At 30.0% G+C, this 17,795-nt stretch overlaps 1 protein-coding gene across 3 annotated transcripts in view; it reads right to left on the bottom strand.

Annotated features, from left to right (window-relative positions):
• U2af50 (U2 small nuclear riboprotein auxiliary factor 50) overlaps nucleotides 1-17,507 on the bottom strand; it is a 66,514-nt gene extending 49,007 nt beyond the window's left edge. For all 3 annotated transcript variants that reach the window (XM_067281054.1, XM_067281056.1, XM_067281055.1), the window contains exons 1-3: nucleotides 17,382-17,507; nucleotides 17,204-17,285; nucleotides 7,939-8,068 (exon numbers count right to left, since the gene is read on the bottom strand). In XM_067281054.1, coding sequence (XP_067137155.1) covers nucleotides 7,939-8,068; nucleotides 17,204-17,231 — 158 coding nt within the window. In that variant the 5' untranslated portion in view covers nucleotides 17,232-17,285; nucleotides 17,382-17,507. The remainder of the gene's footprint in view (nucleotides 1-7,938; nucleotides 8,069-17,203; nucleotides 17,286-17,381) is intronic.
• Nucleotides 17,508-17,795: the final 288 nt, after the last annotated feature.

Here is a 17,795-nt window from a genome sequence, read left to right as displayed (position 1 = left end):
TCACTAATATGGGTTCACACACAAATCCACCATAACAATCTTAAGCTACAATGCATGTGTGTTGCATATAAAATTTTCAAATACCAACAGTATCAGATTTCTATGCTGTCACAACCTCCTCCACTGATCTGGCTCCAGCAAATTTTTATCACTTCTTAAAGCTAAAGGAGCATCTGAAGTCATTTTGCATTGTCACAAGCTATCTGACAGATGTTCAAAAAACAGGATTTAAATCGCTTCCAGTCATGATATGAATATTGGCAAAAATATGTAATAAGTTGTCAAATACTTTGTTATCAGTGATAACAAATGTTTATTATTTCAGAGAAAACATATTTTAATTCATTATATCTACTATGAAAACATTGTTCTTATCCCATTTATTTTTGATTCTACCTTGTGTGTGTGTATATATATATATAAAATAATAATAATTCTCTTTTAAATATCCTTTTCACATCACAATAAAAATAATATATTTCCTTTATTTGAAGCTACCATAAAAAACTAATTGAATAGTTTCCTTTAATCAACACAAACAATTCCTATTTAAAAAAAATGGGGGGCGTGTACTAGCCGCTGGAGGTACGGGTGAACTTTTAGTGAAGCTTGATAATTCTGTTTTGAGTGAATTGAAAACCCATAAGAAGCCGAAATATGACAATTTTAAAGAAGTGGTTATTTGTGAATAGACTTTCCTTGATTTTAATTGTGTGTTTATTAATAATTGCTGGGATTGAGTCCAATCCAGGCCCTTTCCCTCGATCTCCACAACAAATACGTCAAGAAGATATGCAAAGAAGGGGACGAGGCAGACCTTGCAAGAATAAGCTTAAAGAAAAAGAAAGGCAATTGAGCGATACATCTAGTGAAGATTATTATCAGTTAGAGGATGTTTTTAATAAAAATAGTCCTGGGACCTCGAGAGCTACGAAAATTTACGACTACTTCGAAACTTCAAGAGATCTAGGGCCACAAGTTCAGGAAGAGTCACAATTTACATTGAAAGCAATATACGAGCTAATTCAAGATAAGTTCTCTCTTCTTCATACTGAACTACAAGGAATTAGAGCAGAAGTCATTGCTTTGAAAGAAGAAAATAAATATTTGAATGGAGAATTGTCAAAATTATCCCAAAAAGTAGAAGAATTAGAGGAAATATCTAATAAGAATTGCCAATTGAAAGGTATGTTAGAATTTGAAATAGACCAGCTAGCTAACGTGAGAAATAATAATAACATTATAGTTTTAAACTTTCCGTTCAACTCGACCGATCATGTAAAAGAAATTAATCAGTTTATAAAAAAGGACTTGGGAATAATTAATAGTCACATAAAAGGAGTGGTTAGATTAACCAAAAGTGAAATCAATCCCATAGTGAAAATATTATTGGGGTCCGTATATGATAGGAATCTGATTATTAAAGAATTCTGGAAAAAGAAAGGCGACTTCAATAATAAAGTGAAGGAAAAGATAATAGTTACTTCGGATTTATGCATGAGATCCAGAATGAGAAGAAAAAAATTATTGGCAATAATTAAAGAAGAAAAACACAATGGGAATAGAATTATTATAAAAGATGATTATTATATTAAAGACAACATAAAATATACATATGATATTAATCTAGATAAAGTAGTCCAATTGAATGATTTTTCGAGAAGGAATTGATCGTCATCTTAGTTCTGATTATGGCTAGATAGAAGAAATAATAGTTAGTTTGAATGTTTAAATGCTAAAACTATGGTAATAGAAAAATTGAAACAGATTTGGCCTACACTTATTCCTTATGATAATCATTATTAAAGTTTTTTCTAAGTTAGGGGATCGAAAAAATATCAACTATTCCACCGAAGTCATTATATCAAGTACATAATTGATATATTTCTCCTGAATTCTGCCTATCTTAAGATTGTTCTAATCTGTCAAAATCTTGTGTGGTATAATATAATTTCAGAACCTTATATAGCAACTGATATGTTTCAGAATTTTTTACCATTAAATTTCTCCACCTGGCTAAGATTTAATAATAAGAAGATAATTCAATAATAATAATTATTATCTTGCAGTTGGTGCTATTCTAGATGTAGGGGTTTTTATCCCCCAAAAATTATAAGTGTCGTTTTATAGCAAGGCACTAGTGTTACGAAATAGATATAACCTCCGTGCGACAAACAAGATCAACAATGAAATACTAACTAAGCATTTTGTACGTGGAAAAAATTATAATTTGATGATAATTTGTATAATTTAAAAAAATTTTTTGTAGTTATGTAATGTGATATAATATATCAAATACATATGTTTGCAGTATTGCAAATATATATTAATGTTGAACAAATTAGATATTATTATAAGACGTCAATATTTTATAATTATTAAATAACAAAATCAACTATGTTGGTATCAACTGATTCTCCCCCTTGTAACAGGTATACCCTATTACAATAAACTTTACTTACTACTACTACTACTATTTAAAAAAAATGGAACTGCCATCATTTGAAAATGAATAATTCCATAAGAATCATTTAGTTTTAGATGACAAATGCTACATTATGATGCTAATAATCTATAAAAACAAACTATAAATACTGTATTTGTATAAATCCAAAACCAATAAATAATCTTTAATTTCTTATATATAGAATGGTCCAAAATTCAGTTAATCATAGTTTCAGTTGGATTTCAAACTGCTCCCACAAGCTATCAAAAAGTTAAAAAATGCATTAAAGCATTGTAATTTGTGTATTAAACTAATAGTACTTCATTTTGAAATTTTTTTGTAAAAGTAAAGTAGAGCTAAACAATTGCCATAATATATTGGGCTTTTTTTCTGCTATGTACTATTAATAATTGAAGTTTTAAGTAATTTGGTATGAGGCAGACTTTAGGCACCATAACTTATTAAATTTAATAATTATAATAAATTAATATTTTATTAAATAATTTAGAATATTCTGGAAAAAAAAGAATCAGCCTGGAGTGGAACTCAAACCCACAACTCCTGCTTACCATGTGGATTTGCCAGTTATGCTACCCAAACCCCAAGCGATACTTCACTTCCAGACATATTTAATTATCAATATAACCATCCATGATTACTCAAATGATGCCAACTGAAAATGACTCCTATGCCCACATCCTATATAATCATCCACTTTTTTTTTTTAACTTTTTCTACCCTGTGGGCACCAAGAAGGACTCTTAGCAAGCCCATTATGGATTTGGCAGGCCCACAATGGGGCAACTGGGTGGTGAGGGACAGGGGCCAACATATCCAGAGTACCCCCAAAAAATTCCTGAGGATTTTTTGACCCATCTGGATTCAATTCTGGGTCCCTTAGAGTGGTAGACTGCTACCTTGACCACTCGGCCATCTGGCTGTCATAATCACCTACTATGGCACTCAGCCAGTTATCACTTTACCCTAGCATGGTGTGTATATATATATATAAACATCTTAAATCCAATGTTATTAATCAAAGCCAAATGATTACCATAATGTATTGGGCTATTTTTCTGCTACTATTAATAATCAAATTTAATAAAATTATTAAAATTAAATTAAGTTATATAGGCTATGGGCATAGGCATTTTCCTCAGTTGACACCATCAGTAACTGCAGATGGTTTTATTAATAATTTGCTTCCAGACATATTTATGTCTGGAAGCGAAGAATCACTTGGGGTTTGGGTAGCATAACTGTTAATGCATCCAAATGGTAAGCAGAAGTTGCAGGTTTGAGTTCTGTTCCAGGCCAATTCTTTTCTTCCAGAATATTCTAAATTAGTTAATAAAATGAAATACCAATGATTGCCTTAAAAATTGGGCTATAAATTGGCTAATTAAATGATTGATATAAAGTAATTTGTTACTAGAGTTAGACGTTAGGCACCATCTCTTTTCTAAGAGATGGCGCCTAATGTCTTTTTAATTAGCCAATTTATAGCCCAACTTTTAAGGCAATCATTGGTATTTTATAATATACTCATTGGGCTCAGTTTATTTATATTAGTTAATAAAAATTATCTATATATATAAATAAAGATTTGAATTTAAATTGTCAACTAGGATATATCTATTATTAGAACTTATTGTACTAAATAACTGGTTCTGCAAATTAAGTAAACAATATCAGAAAAAACAGTCTTAACACACACACGATATCTTTGTGTTTTGAATTCGTTGGTCCCTCATCAGAAAGTTCTTAACCGATAATCAAACTTTCTTTTTCCCTTGAACATTTGATGATGAGTATAGTTGCAGTATTATTTTTTGTTGTATTCATAGATGAATTTAAAAACCCAGAAATTATATTGTTGTTAAGTATGTGCTGATGAGGGACCAACAGGTCTGAAACACAAAGATATCATGTATGTGTTATGGCTGTTTTTTCTGATATTGTTTACTTAATTTGCAGAACCAGTTATCCAGTATAATAAGTCCTAATAATAGATATGTCCTAGTTCACAATTTAAATTCAAAGTATTATAGTAAGGGCACAAAGGCATATAAATTGTATATAAATGAAGATATTTGTTTGTTATACATGCCTAGGTTGTTCAACCAATTGCTGCAGAACTCGGTAGTTACAACTTAGATAATGTCGTACATTCCACCCCTAGTATGCCATTACTGCAACAGGTAGCACATACGACTTGCCTGCAAGGAGTAATGTTTTGCCTCTGTACTTTTCCTGTTAGCAATAGAGTTGTGCTAGTTATGTATCTATCTCTGTTTGGGGGAAAAATTTTTGAAACAAAATGACATGACTTGCGGTGCAAACTGGAAATTCATATATAGTTAATCTGGGCCTCCTGCTCTTAATCTTCCTGTATCTGGTCTCGACTTTCATCCATCTTACTCCATTCTCGAGATTAAGAATGGACAGACAGTGGAAATTTATACGTCTTATATTTTTTCGAATTATAGCCCAATAAGTACCCTCCAGTAACCAAGTGGATGAACCCACCAAACACCAATAGTCTGTTGTGGGTTTACATATCAGCAACAGATTGGCCACATGGAAATTTTTTTGTTTTCTCCATATTACTAACACTCAAATAGGGACCAGCTTTAAATAAAAGTCTTCTTGGAATGCATCCTCCTTTGGCAGGTTGCTCGTGTGTCATGTTGCCATAACCAAATAAATCAAATCAATTCTATTCATTTTTCTATAAACATGATATTTACAAAGACATACTTCTCACATAGTTTATACAATCTGTTGCAAAAATATAAACACTTTATTACCACACAAGAAAGTTCTAGAAGGAATTCAGAACAAAGAAACAGGAAGGAAGGCTAAGATTAATTCAAATAAAATATACAAATACAGTAGAGCGCCGATAAGTGGAATGGCCGGAAAGTGGAACGATTTTCAGTCGGACTGTGTCGTGCTGAATCGAATGTTTTTGATACTAAATTTACTTCTAAAGTATAATTTTCATGTTTTTTATATTCTTTAATATATTTATTTTGTTTGTATAAAATGCAGAAATAATTTTTAACGATACGCTAGCCTCGATGATTATTATAAAAATTTTCGTTAGGCTTAAAATCGACGAAAATTCAACACGAAGCGACACGCAACGGAGAAAAATTCAACAGGAAGCGATACGCAACGGAGAAAAATTTGAACATCGGACAGGTTAATGTATTTTTTTGTACAAAGTCGGAAACTGGAACAAATCATTAACTGGAAGGACCCCAGTCCCCAATTGGTTCCACTTATCGACGCTCTACTGTATACAATATTATGGCCAATGGCCACACTATAATCAAACAAATATGTAATAACAAATTTGAATTTAAATGGTTCGAACATTTGGTTAAAAAATCATAATATGTAAATATTGTACATTTGGAATTTAAGTTATTACCATCAGAAACAAAAAATTGCATTTGAAATAGTACAGAAGCCATTCTTCTGGTTAAACCTTAATGCTCTCTCTCTCCCCCTGCGGGGGAATTTTGAAAAATCGCTTCTTTGTGTGCATTTCCAATCAGTGAATCATGAATCAATCAGTCAGTCAGTCAGTCAGGACAAGTAGTTTTATATATTACCACATAAAAGCAATTATTCTCACATTTTTACAAGATTGTTTTATTTAAACAAGTTTTTATGAAGTCTTTCTGAAGTTAAGGTTAGCAATTTCACCCATGTGTGCAGCCATCACAACCTATCCAACACACACAACTTTTCAAATATTAATAGTAAACTGGTATTGTCGTCGTTGACCGTTCTCTCTTCCAAGAAGAGGTCAACAACTACTTAGTCAAATTACTTCAATCCTCTTCAACAACAATCCCAAACTTCTATCAAACCAGCAGTATGATGGCATTCAAATAGGAAAATTGTATAATATGAGGTTACCAGCCAGCACAAAATATGTTTTAAGTGGTTTTCAGTTGTCAAACTTAAACATTTGGTCTGTTTTTTTTTTTCTTTTTTTTTGCAAAATTAGATACATTGGCAGACCACCATTTGATATTTAGCTGTGAATGGTACAGTTTCTTAGAGTTAACATTAGGAAAAAATATGGTATCTTAAATTTTTTTAAGATATTGTATTTTTGTTTCTGTCTACTTGACCAATGAAACTCTGCTATTTCATTCCATCCAAGTACCATGACAAACATGACAATGGTAGACCATATAGAGTGTGGTTATTTCAGTCTACCATTGTCATGTACCATATGTACAGTACATTAACATAACAAACATTAAAATGAAGGTTTTCATTTTAATGTTTGTTATGTTATAGTATTTGATTTATATAACTACAAAAGTTATCTTATGTAAGGGTTTATCACACCAAGTGACCAATCTAACACATTTAAAATTCTTTCTTTCTCTACTAAACACAATTTAAAAAATTTTTCAAATGTGTTAAGATTGGTCAGTTGGTGTGATAAACCCTTATGTAAGATAACCTTTGTAATTATAAATCAAATACTATAATATAATTTAATAGAAGGGTTAAAAGTACAAAATAATCTAATAATTAATCTAATAATTTTAATGTTGGTTCTTATTTTTTGCCCAGGCAACACTGGGCTTAACTCTGGGCTTGTTTATTATAATTATTAAATTTAATAAGAGAAGGCACCTAATGCCTACCTGTAATTCCAAATTACTTAAAATTTTTAATTATTAAATATATATGACTTATCACTTGATAATTTACTCAAGTAACAGTAAACAAGGCATTAATCTGAATTATCAGTTAAAAAAAACTAAATATTTTAGTATACAGCCATCTAGCTTATTAAATTAAAAGGCTAATTTATATCACAGTATCTACTGAATGTAATAAGAAATTATTTACAAAGTATTTACTTATGTATATACAGTATAATTCACATCTTAAAATTTAGTAGTAATAAAAATCATTAAAAATATATGTAAAGTTGGATTCATACAATCTGGAAAATATAGCTCAATGAGATGCAAATAGTTTAAGTGAAAATATGCTTGCCTAGCACACAATCCTAAGATCCACAATATCTAATATTATGGATCTGAGTTTCAATGCAAGATTTTTTTCACACAACTCTTAAATTAGTTAAAAATTATAGTAGTTAAAATAATTATCAGTATACAATGACATAGCAGTTATGAATGATTCTAATCATAAATAAATTAGCCAAAATAAAAGTAATTTAAAATGTGCAAGCCAATAATTTAGCATTTATTAATTACCAATGAGACTGTTTTGAAAATTAATAAATTTTATTATTGTTACCTTTTCATTCATTTAAAAGCTTTCAGATTAATGATTATTTGTTTAGTCACATATTTATTAAAATAATATATAAATGTTTTTAGTTTTATAATGCAAATCAATTTCATAAATTATTATTATTATTATTATTAATTTTTAAATGTTTTAAAACAATTTAATTATTTGTTAAGAATTTAATCAACACCCACGCTTTCCTTTTATCCCTCGAACGAGAACGGGATCGTCTCAATCTTCTGTCTCTACTTCTTGAACGTGACTGAGATCTTGATCGACTTCTTTTTCTATCTCCACGGCGTCTATCTCTACTTCTATCTTTATCTAAAAAAACATAAATAAAATTTTTAAATTATTAAAATATAAGACCAACAACTACACTATCTAAAATCAAAACTACAAAAAAATTTTTTAACATTTTTGTGCTAATGGCAGTGCTAATTTTGATATTAAATTTATTGCTAGAGTTACAAGGTACTCTGTTTATTCTGTTACTTATTCTCTGATTAAATCTTATTGATTTAGTGCTGGTTCATATAGCAGTTATAGAAACAAACTTTAAATTATACTGGAAATTAAAGGTGCTGTTTTTTCATAGCAGTTATATGAATCAACTATATTAATAATAATAATAATTCTTTCTTGCATAGATATCATACCATATATACTACAAAACATTAGGGTTTTACTTCACAATAGTACATACATAACACTACAGAAGGCTGCCATACTAAACATATCAAATAATTAGGAAATTCTTAAACATACACATGTATACAAACAGCACATAAACAACATTTTTTCTGTAGTCATGTCTTGACTTTGGTCTGGCATAGCACTAGGCACCAGTATGTCGCGGAGGAAATACTCCAACACCACAATGATAACGACAATGACAATAATAATAACTAATTATTATTATTGTCATTGTCGTCATCATTGTATCAGCTATACTTTTAAACTGATATTATGTAAAACAATAAATACAGTAGGTGATACTTATAATCACTTTGGGACTAGTATATACTAATAACAATAACAAAATGATAACATTATGTGATGCAACCAGATGATTATGTTGATTTTCTTCAATTTCTTTAGAAAATTCTCCAGAGCCTTCTTCAATAATTTGGCACAGTGTCTACTATGATGATTTCTGATATCATCATAGTAGACAATGGAATTTCCTTGTCAATTGCCAATCAGTTTTTAAACTTTTAACATAACTTTTAAATTATTATTTATAATTTCCTGTCCAACAGACAACTTCATATTCAAATGTCTCCATGGGTCCTATTCTGAGCTTTTCCAATAACTCAAGGAAAGCAATACATGAGACATTCAATAAGTCTCCTTAGCAAAAGGCAGTTAATAAACCTTAGACAAATTGCTACTCTCTGCTCTGTTAAGTGGGTTTCGCTACAGGTAATCAGTTGAGATGCATCTGGGTTCTGTGCTATTGATAGCTGTTATGCTTTAACCAATCACAATTTAGTCAACATTGTCTTTTTGTCACATGACTGCAACCCGGTGTTTTCCAAGCAAAGCATGTTTTTAGCATTGTCATGTACCAGTGCTAGCCAAATATTTGTGTGTTAAAATGTCATCAAAGAAAGAACAACGGAGCCACCAAACAACTTATCAGTTCAAGATGTTAGTTAAAACCCTTCAGTTCTAGCCAGGGCTGGATTTAGGCATTTTGAGGCCCTAAACTGAACTTTGTGTGAGGCCCCTTACCAACCCTTTACAATTCTAGAAGTCAATCATATAAAAAAGAGAATTAACATAAACATATTAATTTTAATAATAAATGTTTTATTGTTAAAAAGTATTTGTAATAAATTATAAAATAAGGTACAATTTTAAAAAGGGAAACACTACATTTTTGTTTTCGTAATTTTTTGATGGCAAAAAAAGCTTTTACATGATTAACTGACAGTTTTTAAAACACCTGACATTTACCTGATCTACCTGACCTAAGATATAAACTTCTTCATTAAGCAAGGTGTAATTTTAAAAACAGCAGTCATGACATGGTTAAAACAAAATGACTGAGGAAAGACAATGCTGATGCAGTGGCATATTACCACTTTTTAAAAGAAAAAAATTGATTTGTATACTTATTCAAATTGATATTACTTATTTTTATTATATCAAAGCATATAAAGGAATTTTGATTTTTTTAAATCAAAATTCCTTTAAAAATTAACAAAAACTGTTACAATTACATACTTTTTTTAATTTTGCTACATTAAAACACATTTAAATGGCAATTTAAAAAAAAATGCTATGCTTAATTTCCTTCACTTGAAATAACATCTCACATTTAAAAGTTGCAGGCAAAACATTGATGACTACAATAATTCCTCTCAAACCTACAAAACTGCAAGAAATGACAAAACTACCCTTTGATTCCAAACATGCATCTACATATATTACTCCACACACAAAAATCATGACCTACAAATTGCTTTGTTACGATTCCATCTTGGCTCTTAAGACACTTAAAATAACTATAGTATTTGATTAATTTGTTATCACTACTAATAATATTATACAACTATAATATTATTATTATTATTATTTACTTTCTTTTTAGCACACTCCACTATAGTGGTAAAGTGTTTATGTTAGGACTTTTGTCCATCTGTCAGATTTCCACGTACATGCGCAATAACTTCACTTTTGTTACCTAAGTGTTATGTTCTGTTCAATCCATTTATTGCACATGTCCACATGCATGCGCAACAACTGCTTGATTCCAAAAATTTATAAAATTTATTTTAAACAAAATTAATATTTGATTCACTTTTGTGGAGTATGTTATCAGATCAGCTTGACCAAGTTTGTTTTGAAATGTCAGGAATGTAAAATACCACATACTCCTACAGAATTGAACTGAACAAAATCATCGTTCTACTCAACAGTAATGAAGCAAATCCTGAAATATTAAACTGCTGGACTAATTTGCATACTAACAGATAATAGCAAGTTATTTACTATATAAAATTTTTTCTTATTAAAAATAAGTAATTTTGAGATTAAATACAAAAAAAAAAAAATATTTCTGAAATTTTTGAAACAAATATTTCTTAGTCAGGTTTTAATGTTTTCAAACTAAATTCCTCATTTGAACTAATTTGTTATTAATTAGGCTGAATCAGTTTGTAAGCAAACAATTCCTTATGTTTCAAAGTACAGCACGATGTTGAAATGCAACATGACAGGCATAGCTTTAAACAGTTTTTGTGCAATGTCACCCAGCATTTCTAGATTGAAGATTTTTTTATTGACCAACAGAAAATTTCAGGAATTTTCTGGGGGTGACATTTTTTTTAATCTTTTTTTTCAGTAGACTAAAGCAAGAGTGGGAAATATGCAGTAAAATTCTATCATCATTTTCTACAACTTAGTAAAAAGTAAAACAAGAAATCAGCTTACAGACTCACATCCAAACTAGCAATGACTAATATTTATCCAAATAGACATAAACATGTAAAATACCGTATAAGCATCATGATTAAGTATGTTATTCAGAATTAGTCATTAAAAAATTATTCAAAAATAATTTCTATTTCTAAGTGACAACTTAACATGTTACTTTTGCTTTCCAGACTCCAAATTGATAAGGCTACCAGCATCTGCATTAATTAGTAAGTAAAACTAATGGCAATAAATAATTTGAAGTGGTGAAAAAATTTGAAACTGACAAAATGATTGATGATTTTTAAAAATTTTCCAGAGTGACCCTTGGTATATACAGTAGAATCTTGTTTTAATGGATTGCGGAACAATGGATTTTTTCTCAAAGTCCTGCCAAATAAATGTAATTTTACCTCCTTTTAGCAGATCTGTTATTCAGAGTAACAGATTTTTCTCCCTAAAAATCTATTGTAAACTTCACGTTTTTTTCAATGTTTAGTTTACATTTGGGTGTTTCTGGAAATGTGTAGACTTTGATGATGCACTTGTTACATTTGGGATATGCACAATTGAAGAATTGTACAAAGAGAATCAGAAGGTTGATACAATTGAGGAGTCACCTAGTGAACACTGTTGCTGATCCAAGTGTAGTGTCGAAATTTAGCAAGTTCGTCGAATATTTCCAAGTCGTGAAGACCTTCCTGATGAGTTTCAGCATAAACGAACAAGCTGTACTGTACTGTACATGACATTATCAAGCAGTGTTGTATTCAATACACAGAAAAATGGCAATGAAAATACCAAAATGGACAAATTTTTTAAACAAATCATGAAGTCAAGCAAAGTGCTAATGAGCATATGTAATTTGCTTCTTTTTATGCTTATAGTATGTACAGTTTTTGTCAGCTTTGTTGTACACATGTATGTTACAAACATATATGTTTCTATAGGATAAAGAATAGAGATCACAAGAGACTGAATAATTCAAGTACTGATATTTCTTATATATAGAAGTTATAAAATGATATTTTTTTGAACAGATATTTTCCTAAGTGTGCAGAAAATCTGTTGTTTGTGATATAATGGATTCTCAGAACAATGGATAATTTTTAGCTGCCCGAGCAATCTGTTAAAACGAGATTCTTCTGTATATAATTTATGAATCCATAATTTTTTGGAAACGTGTTTGCATAAACGTATCTTTATTTTTGGATGCACATGTTTAATGCTTAGGCATCCAAAAAGGCAAGTATATGCAATTTTTTTGTCAGATGATGAATAATAATAATAACTAATTTTTACATTTTCTGAAATCTAGTCTAAAGCTAGTTATTATGACCAATTCAAATATGCTGTTAAATAATAAACTCAAAAGACAAATTTAGACACTTGGATATGACATAATACAATAAAGTTATTTTGTTTAAATATGTTTAGTGTTATTTTTCATGTAATTTTTTCTTTTTTCCCATAGTTTGTTATGAATTATTTATAGTTTCTATTACTGTGAAATTTTTGATATTTTTAATTCATTCATTTATTTTGGTTTTTTTGCTGAACATTCAACTTCTGAAGTCCCTTTTAGAATATTTCACCAAAAAACATCTCGCATCTCTGCATTAAATGAAGTTTATTTAGTCTAGATATTACATATATATTATATGAACATATAATTGATCAAACTACTGTTTTCATAAAAAATTAAATATATCTTTATTGTCTTGTAACTGTAAATTAAAAATTTATAGTATATAAAACTTTTTAATTTAAATAGATTTCACTATTAAAATCAATGAAATTTCAATAGATGGGTGACACTCAAATGAGATAAAATCAATTAGCCACAATGAAATCTGTTCAAATTACAGTTAACAGATTTAACATGCCATAATACTGAAAATGATACTACTATCACTTAACATGTTTTGCTTCAGAGCTCCTCATTTATACTTCAAATCTAATGTGCACTTCATTTTTCAGCTTCTCAAAAAGGTGAAGTGTGTCACATTAAAATAGAATATGGTAACATGTTTCCAAAGGGACTCTTAATGACATTTTGCAAAAATAGTGATAAAAAAAAATTGACTTTTAGTTAAAATAGTGACCAGTTCCAAATCATGTAAATTTTTCCTTTTATGTCTTAATATTTTTCTTAATTAAGATTGTCCAAAAAGGATTTTACACCAGAGGCTTTATTTTACAAGTTACATTAACACATTAACTGCCACATGACTTTTCAGGATTCTGTTGTAAAACGCCAACTTAATTTAATTATATTATATTATTAAAAACTCTAATCAGAGTACATAGTAATAATCAAATAGCATATAGAATGTGTTTTTCTTAAAATAAAGGTATTACGAATTATCTCGTAGTTGGCTTATGTAACAGAAAGCTCTTCGCTAAAGCCAAACTACGAGTTAATTCGTGCACAGACACGATTCGTCCTGTCACTTCGCTACAGCCAATCGGAGATGTGCGTCTAAATTCATTAGTAATAAATCGGATATAGAGGCGAGCACATCACATTTACGTCTTTTTTGAGAGTGTTATTTTTTATTTATTTTTATAATCAAATTATAAATATCCCAAAATGGATAAGAAAAGACTACTGACTAAAAAACAACTTGATTACTACACTAATCTAAGTGATTCAGAATCTGACAAAATTTTTGGTGAGGATGGGGGAGTTTATTTGGCAGCGAAATGGTCCTGTTACTGTATGTAAATGGAAAGACAAACGAGAAGTCCTTACCATTTCAAACATGCACGTTGTTGAAATGGTAGAGGTGTTCAATCGCAATGGAAAATGTTCGATGAAACCGAATATAATTCGAGATTATAATCATGGAATGTCTGGCATTGACCGATCAGATCAATGCTATCGTACTACACAGCTCTAAGAAAGACTATTAGATGGCCCAAAAAGGTTGCATTACATATTATAGAAATATATATACATAATGCGCACAAACTCTTTCAAAAAGCAACTTCTTCTAAAATAAAACTTATAAAGTTTAGAGAAGCATTCGTCAAAGCGTTGATTGGAGAAGAGATTCAACCAGTTTCAAAAAAAATTAAATTGCAGAAGCTTCACTATTTACAGAGTATCCCACCTACTCAGAAAAAACAACATCTGATAAAGCCATGTCGAATTTGTACCAAAGCTAAAAAACGCCGAGAAACGCGTTATTTCTGTCCAATCTGTCTAGAGAAGCCAGCTCTTTGCATAGAAGATTGTTTTAAAAATTATCACAAACAATAAAAATATTGTTTTGCTTTCGATTTTAAATAAACTTTTTATAATTATATTTTCTGTTCATTTATTAATAAATGTTCTGTTCATGTAAGCCAAACTTGATTTTTTGTTCTTGCCTCTGAAGCTATCTATTCATATTTACACTGATATACTATGAATTACATCGTAGCTGCACAAATATGGCAAGGAAACAAACTACGATATAACTCGTAGGTGGCGTCCTAGGCAGAAACGGTAACTACGAGTCATCTCGTAGATGGCAGTCAACGTGTTAAAAATCACATCTGTTACCATGGGATCAACCGTCAACGTTAATTTTTTTTCATTTTGATAAGTCTCAGTGTTTCTTTCTTACATTATAAATGACGACTTTTGTGTGGAATCGTTAAATATTCATTACTGATTATTTTTTATTTGTTTGTGAAATTTCCTGATTGTTCCCAGATGAATCATCATTTGACAAACTGCTGGAATTATACTGTTCATCCACTTATATTATAGCAATATCATCATCTGAGTGGTCTTCATAATTATTGTAGTAGATGATAAATGTGAAAGTGACCAAGAAGACATCTTTCAGATGTCTTCTTGGTCACTTTCACATCTATCATCTACTTTCTCAAACAAGGTACCAAGCAAATATGACCAAAATGAACATCTCTGATAAAACATATAATTGCATCTTCTACTGAAAATAGAAAAATCACAAAAACTGGTTGTCTTTTCCAACATTCTCAACATCACTACTCTAAATAGTGATAAACATGATAGCATGGATATGCATGAACCCAAATTGGACTGAAAAAAGGGGTTTAGTAGAAGGTTATTTCTCTTGAAAATAGAAAAATCATGGTGAAGAAGTCTAGCAACAACACCAAAAACTGCCACTTTACCAGGGAGATGTAAACTTGGCCTAGAAATGCTTTGTCCTAGGTCAAAAAACAGGAAGCTTCACAGGCTTTAAAAATTAAGTAGATGCAAAACTATGTCGGCATGAAAAGCTTACTTTTGCTTATCTTTCTGCAATAGGATAGGATTTATTTCCAATATATATTGTTGTATAATTTATTATGACCACCTATGCAAAATGAAATAAATTGCACTTTTTAGGAGAAGTAGCCACATGATTAACAGGTATTGGTTGTAAGTAGATAACTGCAGGAGTATTGCATCTATTTTTACACAAAACATGAACAAAGGCAAGGACCTGAGGAATTGTGAAGGAGATAATTATAAGAGCCAGATGGAAGGGTGTAAGCATTCCTATAACCAATAACCTTGTGGATTGTTCCACCCACTGCTGCTCTAATAGTGACAACTATCTTCAAAAAATGGCAAAGCCACATAGAAGTTTTCACCAAGCAACTGTATTGTGAACAGTCAAGGATTATCATTGTTCAAGGCCAGCAGAGTCTTTGACCTGCTTTATTAAGAACAATAGATGCTTTACAGTTACTTCTCCTGTACTGCAGTTAAATCTGATAATCCTTGGCTAATGCCGGACATAACTATTGAATAGACCCTGCTAGGAAAGTTCTCTACCAATAGCCAGCAATTTCTTTTTTAAAACAATTATTATGCACGATTAATTTCATTAACCAATAAAGTTCAGCAAGTCATTTTTTTTTATTAATTTATTTATTTCCAAAATGAAATTCAAATATCACATTAAAAAATTTTGGTTGGATTATTGCATTAAACATCAGTTATTTAATCTAATGATCAAGTCAAATTTAGCATTGAGCTCAGCTACCCGATAAGCCCAAAGGATTAAATAACTGTATAAGGAAACATGCCCAAATCATATTACTGCTCAAATAATTTGAGCTCAATAATAATCCAGATCGATCATCGGATTAAATTACCAATTATTACTAAAATCTATAAAGTTTGTAATATTTAGTAATAATTACAGCTTTAACCTAACACGCATTTGCACTGAAAAGGAATAATTAACCAATTCGTCGACACAAAAACAAATAATTAGCAATTTATTAATTAACCAACATTGACCAGAAACAAGAACTCTGAGCTCGGCCTAAATCATACGAGAACCAAATTCGAAACTTATTTAGATGGCCAAAATTTCTTACGAATAGAACGGTTCGATGTATCGTTCCCTTCTCTCATCCACCACGGTCGATCCCAGTACACGTCTCAAATTCAGCACTTTCGAGGAGGCATCATAAGGACACGCACATGGGAAAAAACACTAGTAACGAGCAAGTAACGAGGCTGAGGCGGTCCGCGCGTCAACGCGGCCCTGCCCGTAACAGATGGGCACGGCCAACCAGTCTACGTTGCCGTTATACGTTAACATTAATGCAATCCATCATTTGATAAATTGGTTAAATTCTACCTAAGTAGTCCCAATGGCAGCACTTTGGTTAGACTAGGTTAGGTTATATTAACTATATTTTTAGGTAGACTTTAACCGATAAATTTGTAATCTGCACAATTTTCACCACACAAAACAGAAATCATTATAAACAAGTGCATTTATACACACATAATTCGAACAAACACTGTAATTTCATAATTATTGGCTAATATTTTATCATTTAACGCTAAAAAACATGATATTATGCAATGTACAACAAATATTTATTGCTTAATAAACAAAATACAAGTTAATTAGATTATTTTTGTGAAGTTTAATTCTTTTCAAATTAGCCTGCCATTTTATAAATGCACATTTTTTAATATAAAGAGAAATCACTGGAAGTGAATTATTACATATTTAAACGGCGATCAATACATTTTATAATTAGGCTTACCTTTGTCATTATCTCTTTCTTCTCCCATGTTTAAAGTAAAATTTTTAAAGACTTTGCAGTATTAAATAATCTATCCCGAAATCTGTAAATGTATAATAATTAATTACGTGATTATTTCACCCGAAATATTCATGATTATGGAAAAAATTCTAAATATTTTAAAATAAGAAAAGCCTACCAACGACTAAAGTTATGGAAAAAACAGTTTAGTACGAGATTAAGAAAATCTCGTCTGTTCTCTCTTCCCGAATTCTCTAGTAGCGTCCCTACATCAATCGTCAAAAACATTCCTTTTTCAAATATTTTATTTTCTCAGTTTTTATAAATTTTATTATTTCGAATAATATGAAAACTAAAAATATTTTATAAAATTAATAAACAAAATAAATATATATATATATTTGTTTACTTACACACTCACAAACTTTTATATATATATATATAAAAGTTTGTGAGTGTGTAAGTAATTAAAATTATATAAAAAATTATTAATTAAAATTATATAAAAAATAGTAATTAAAATTATATAAAAAATAAAATTAATAAAGTGGAACCTTTTTTATCAGATACTACTCCATAACGTACGCGTTTT

Source organism: Centruroides vittatus, unplaced genomic scaffold, assembly GCF_030686945.1.
Source record: "Centruroides vittatus isolate TY-2023 unplaced genomic scaffold, ASM3068694v2 contig_904, whole genome shotgun sequence".
NCBI classification, from domain to species: domain Eukaryota; kingdom Metazoa; phylum Arthropoda; class Arachnida; order Scorpiones; family Buthidae; genus Centruroides; species Centruroides vittatus.
Note: the sequence above shows the minus strand (reverse complement) of the source record. Positions and strands in the feature narration are given on the sequence as shown.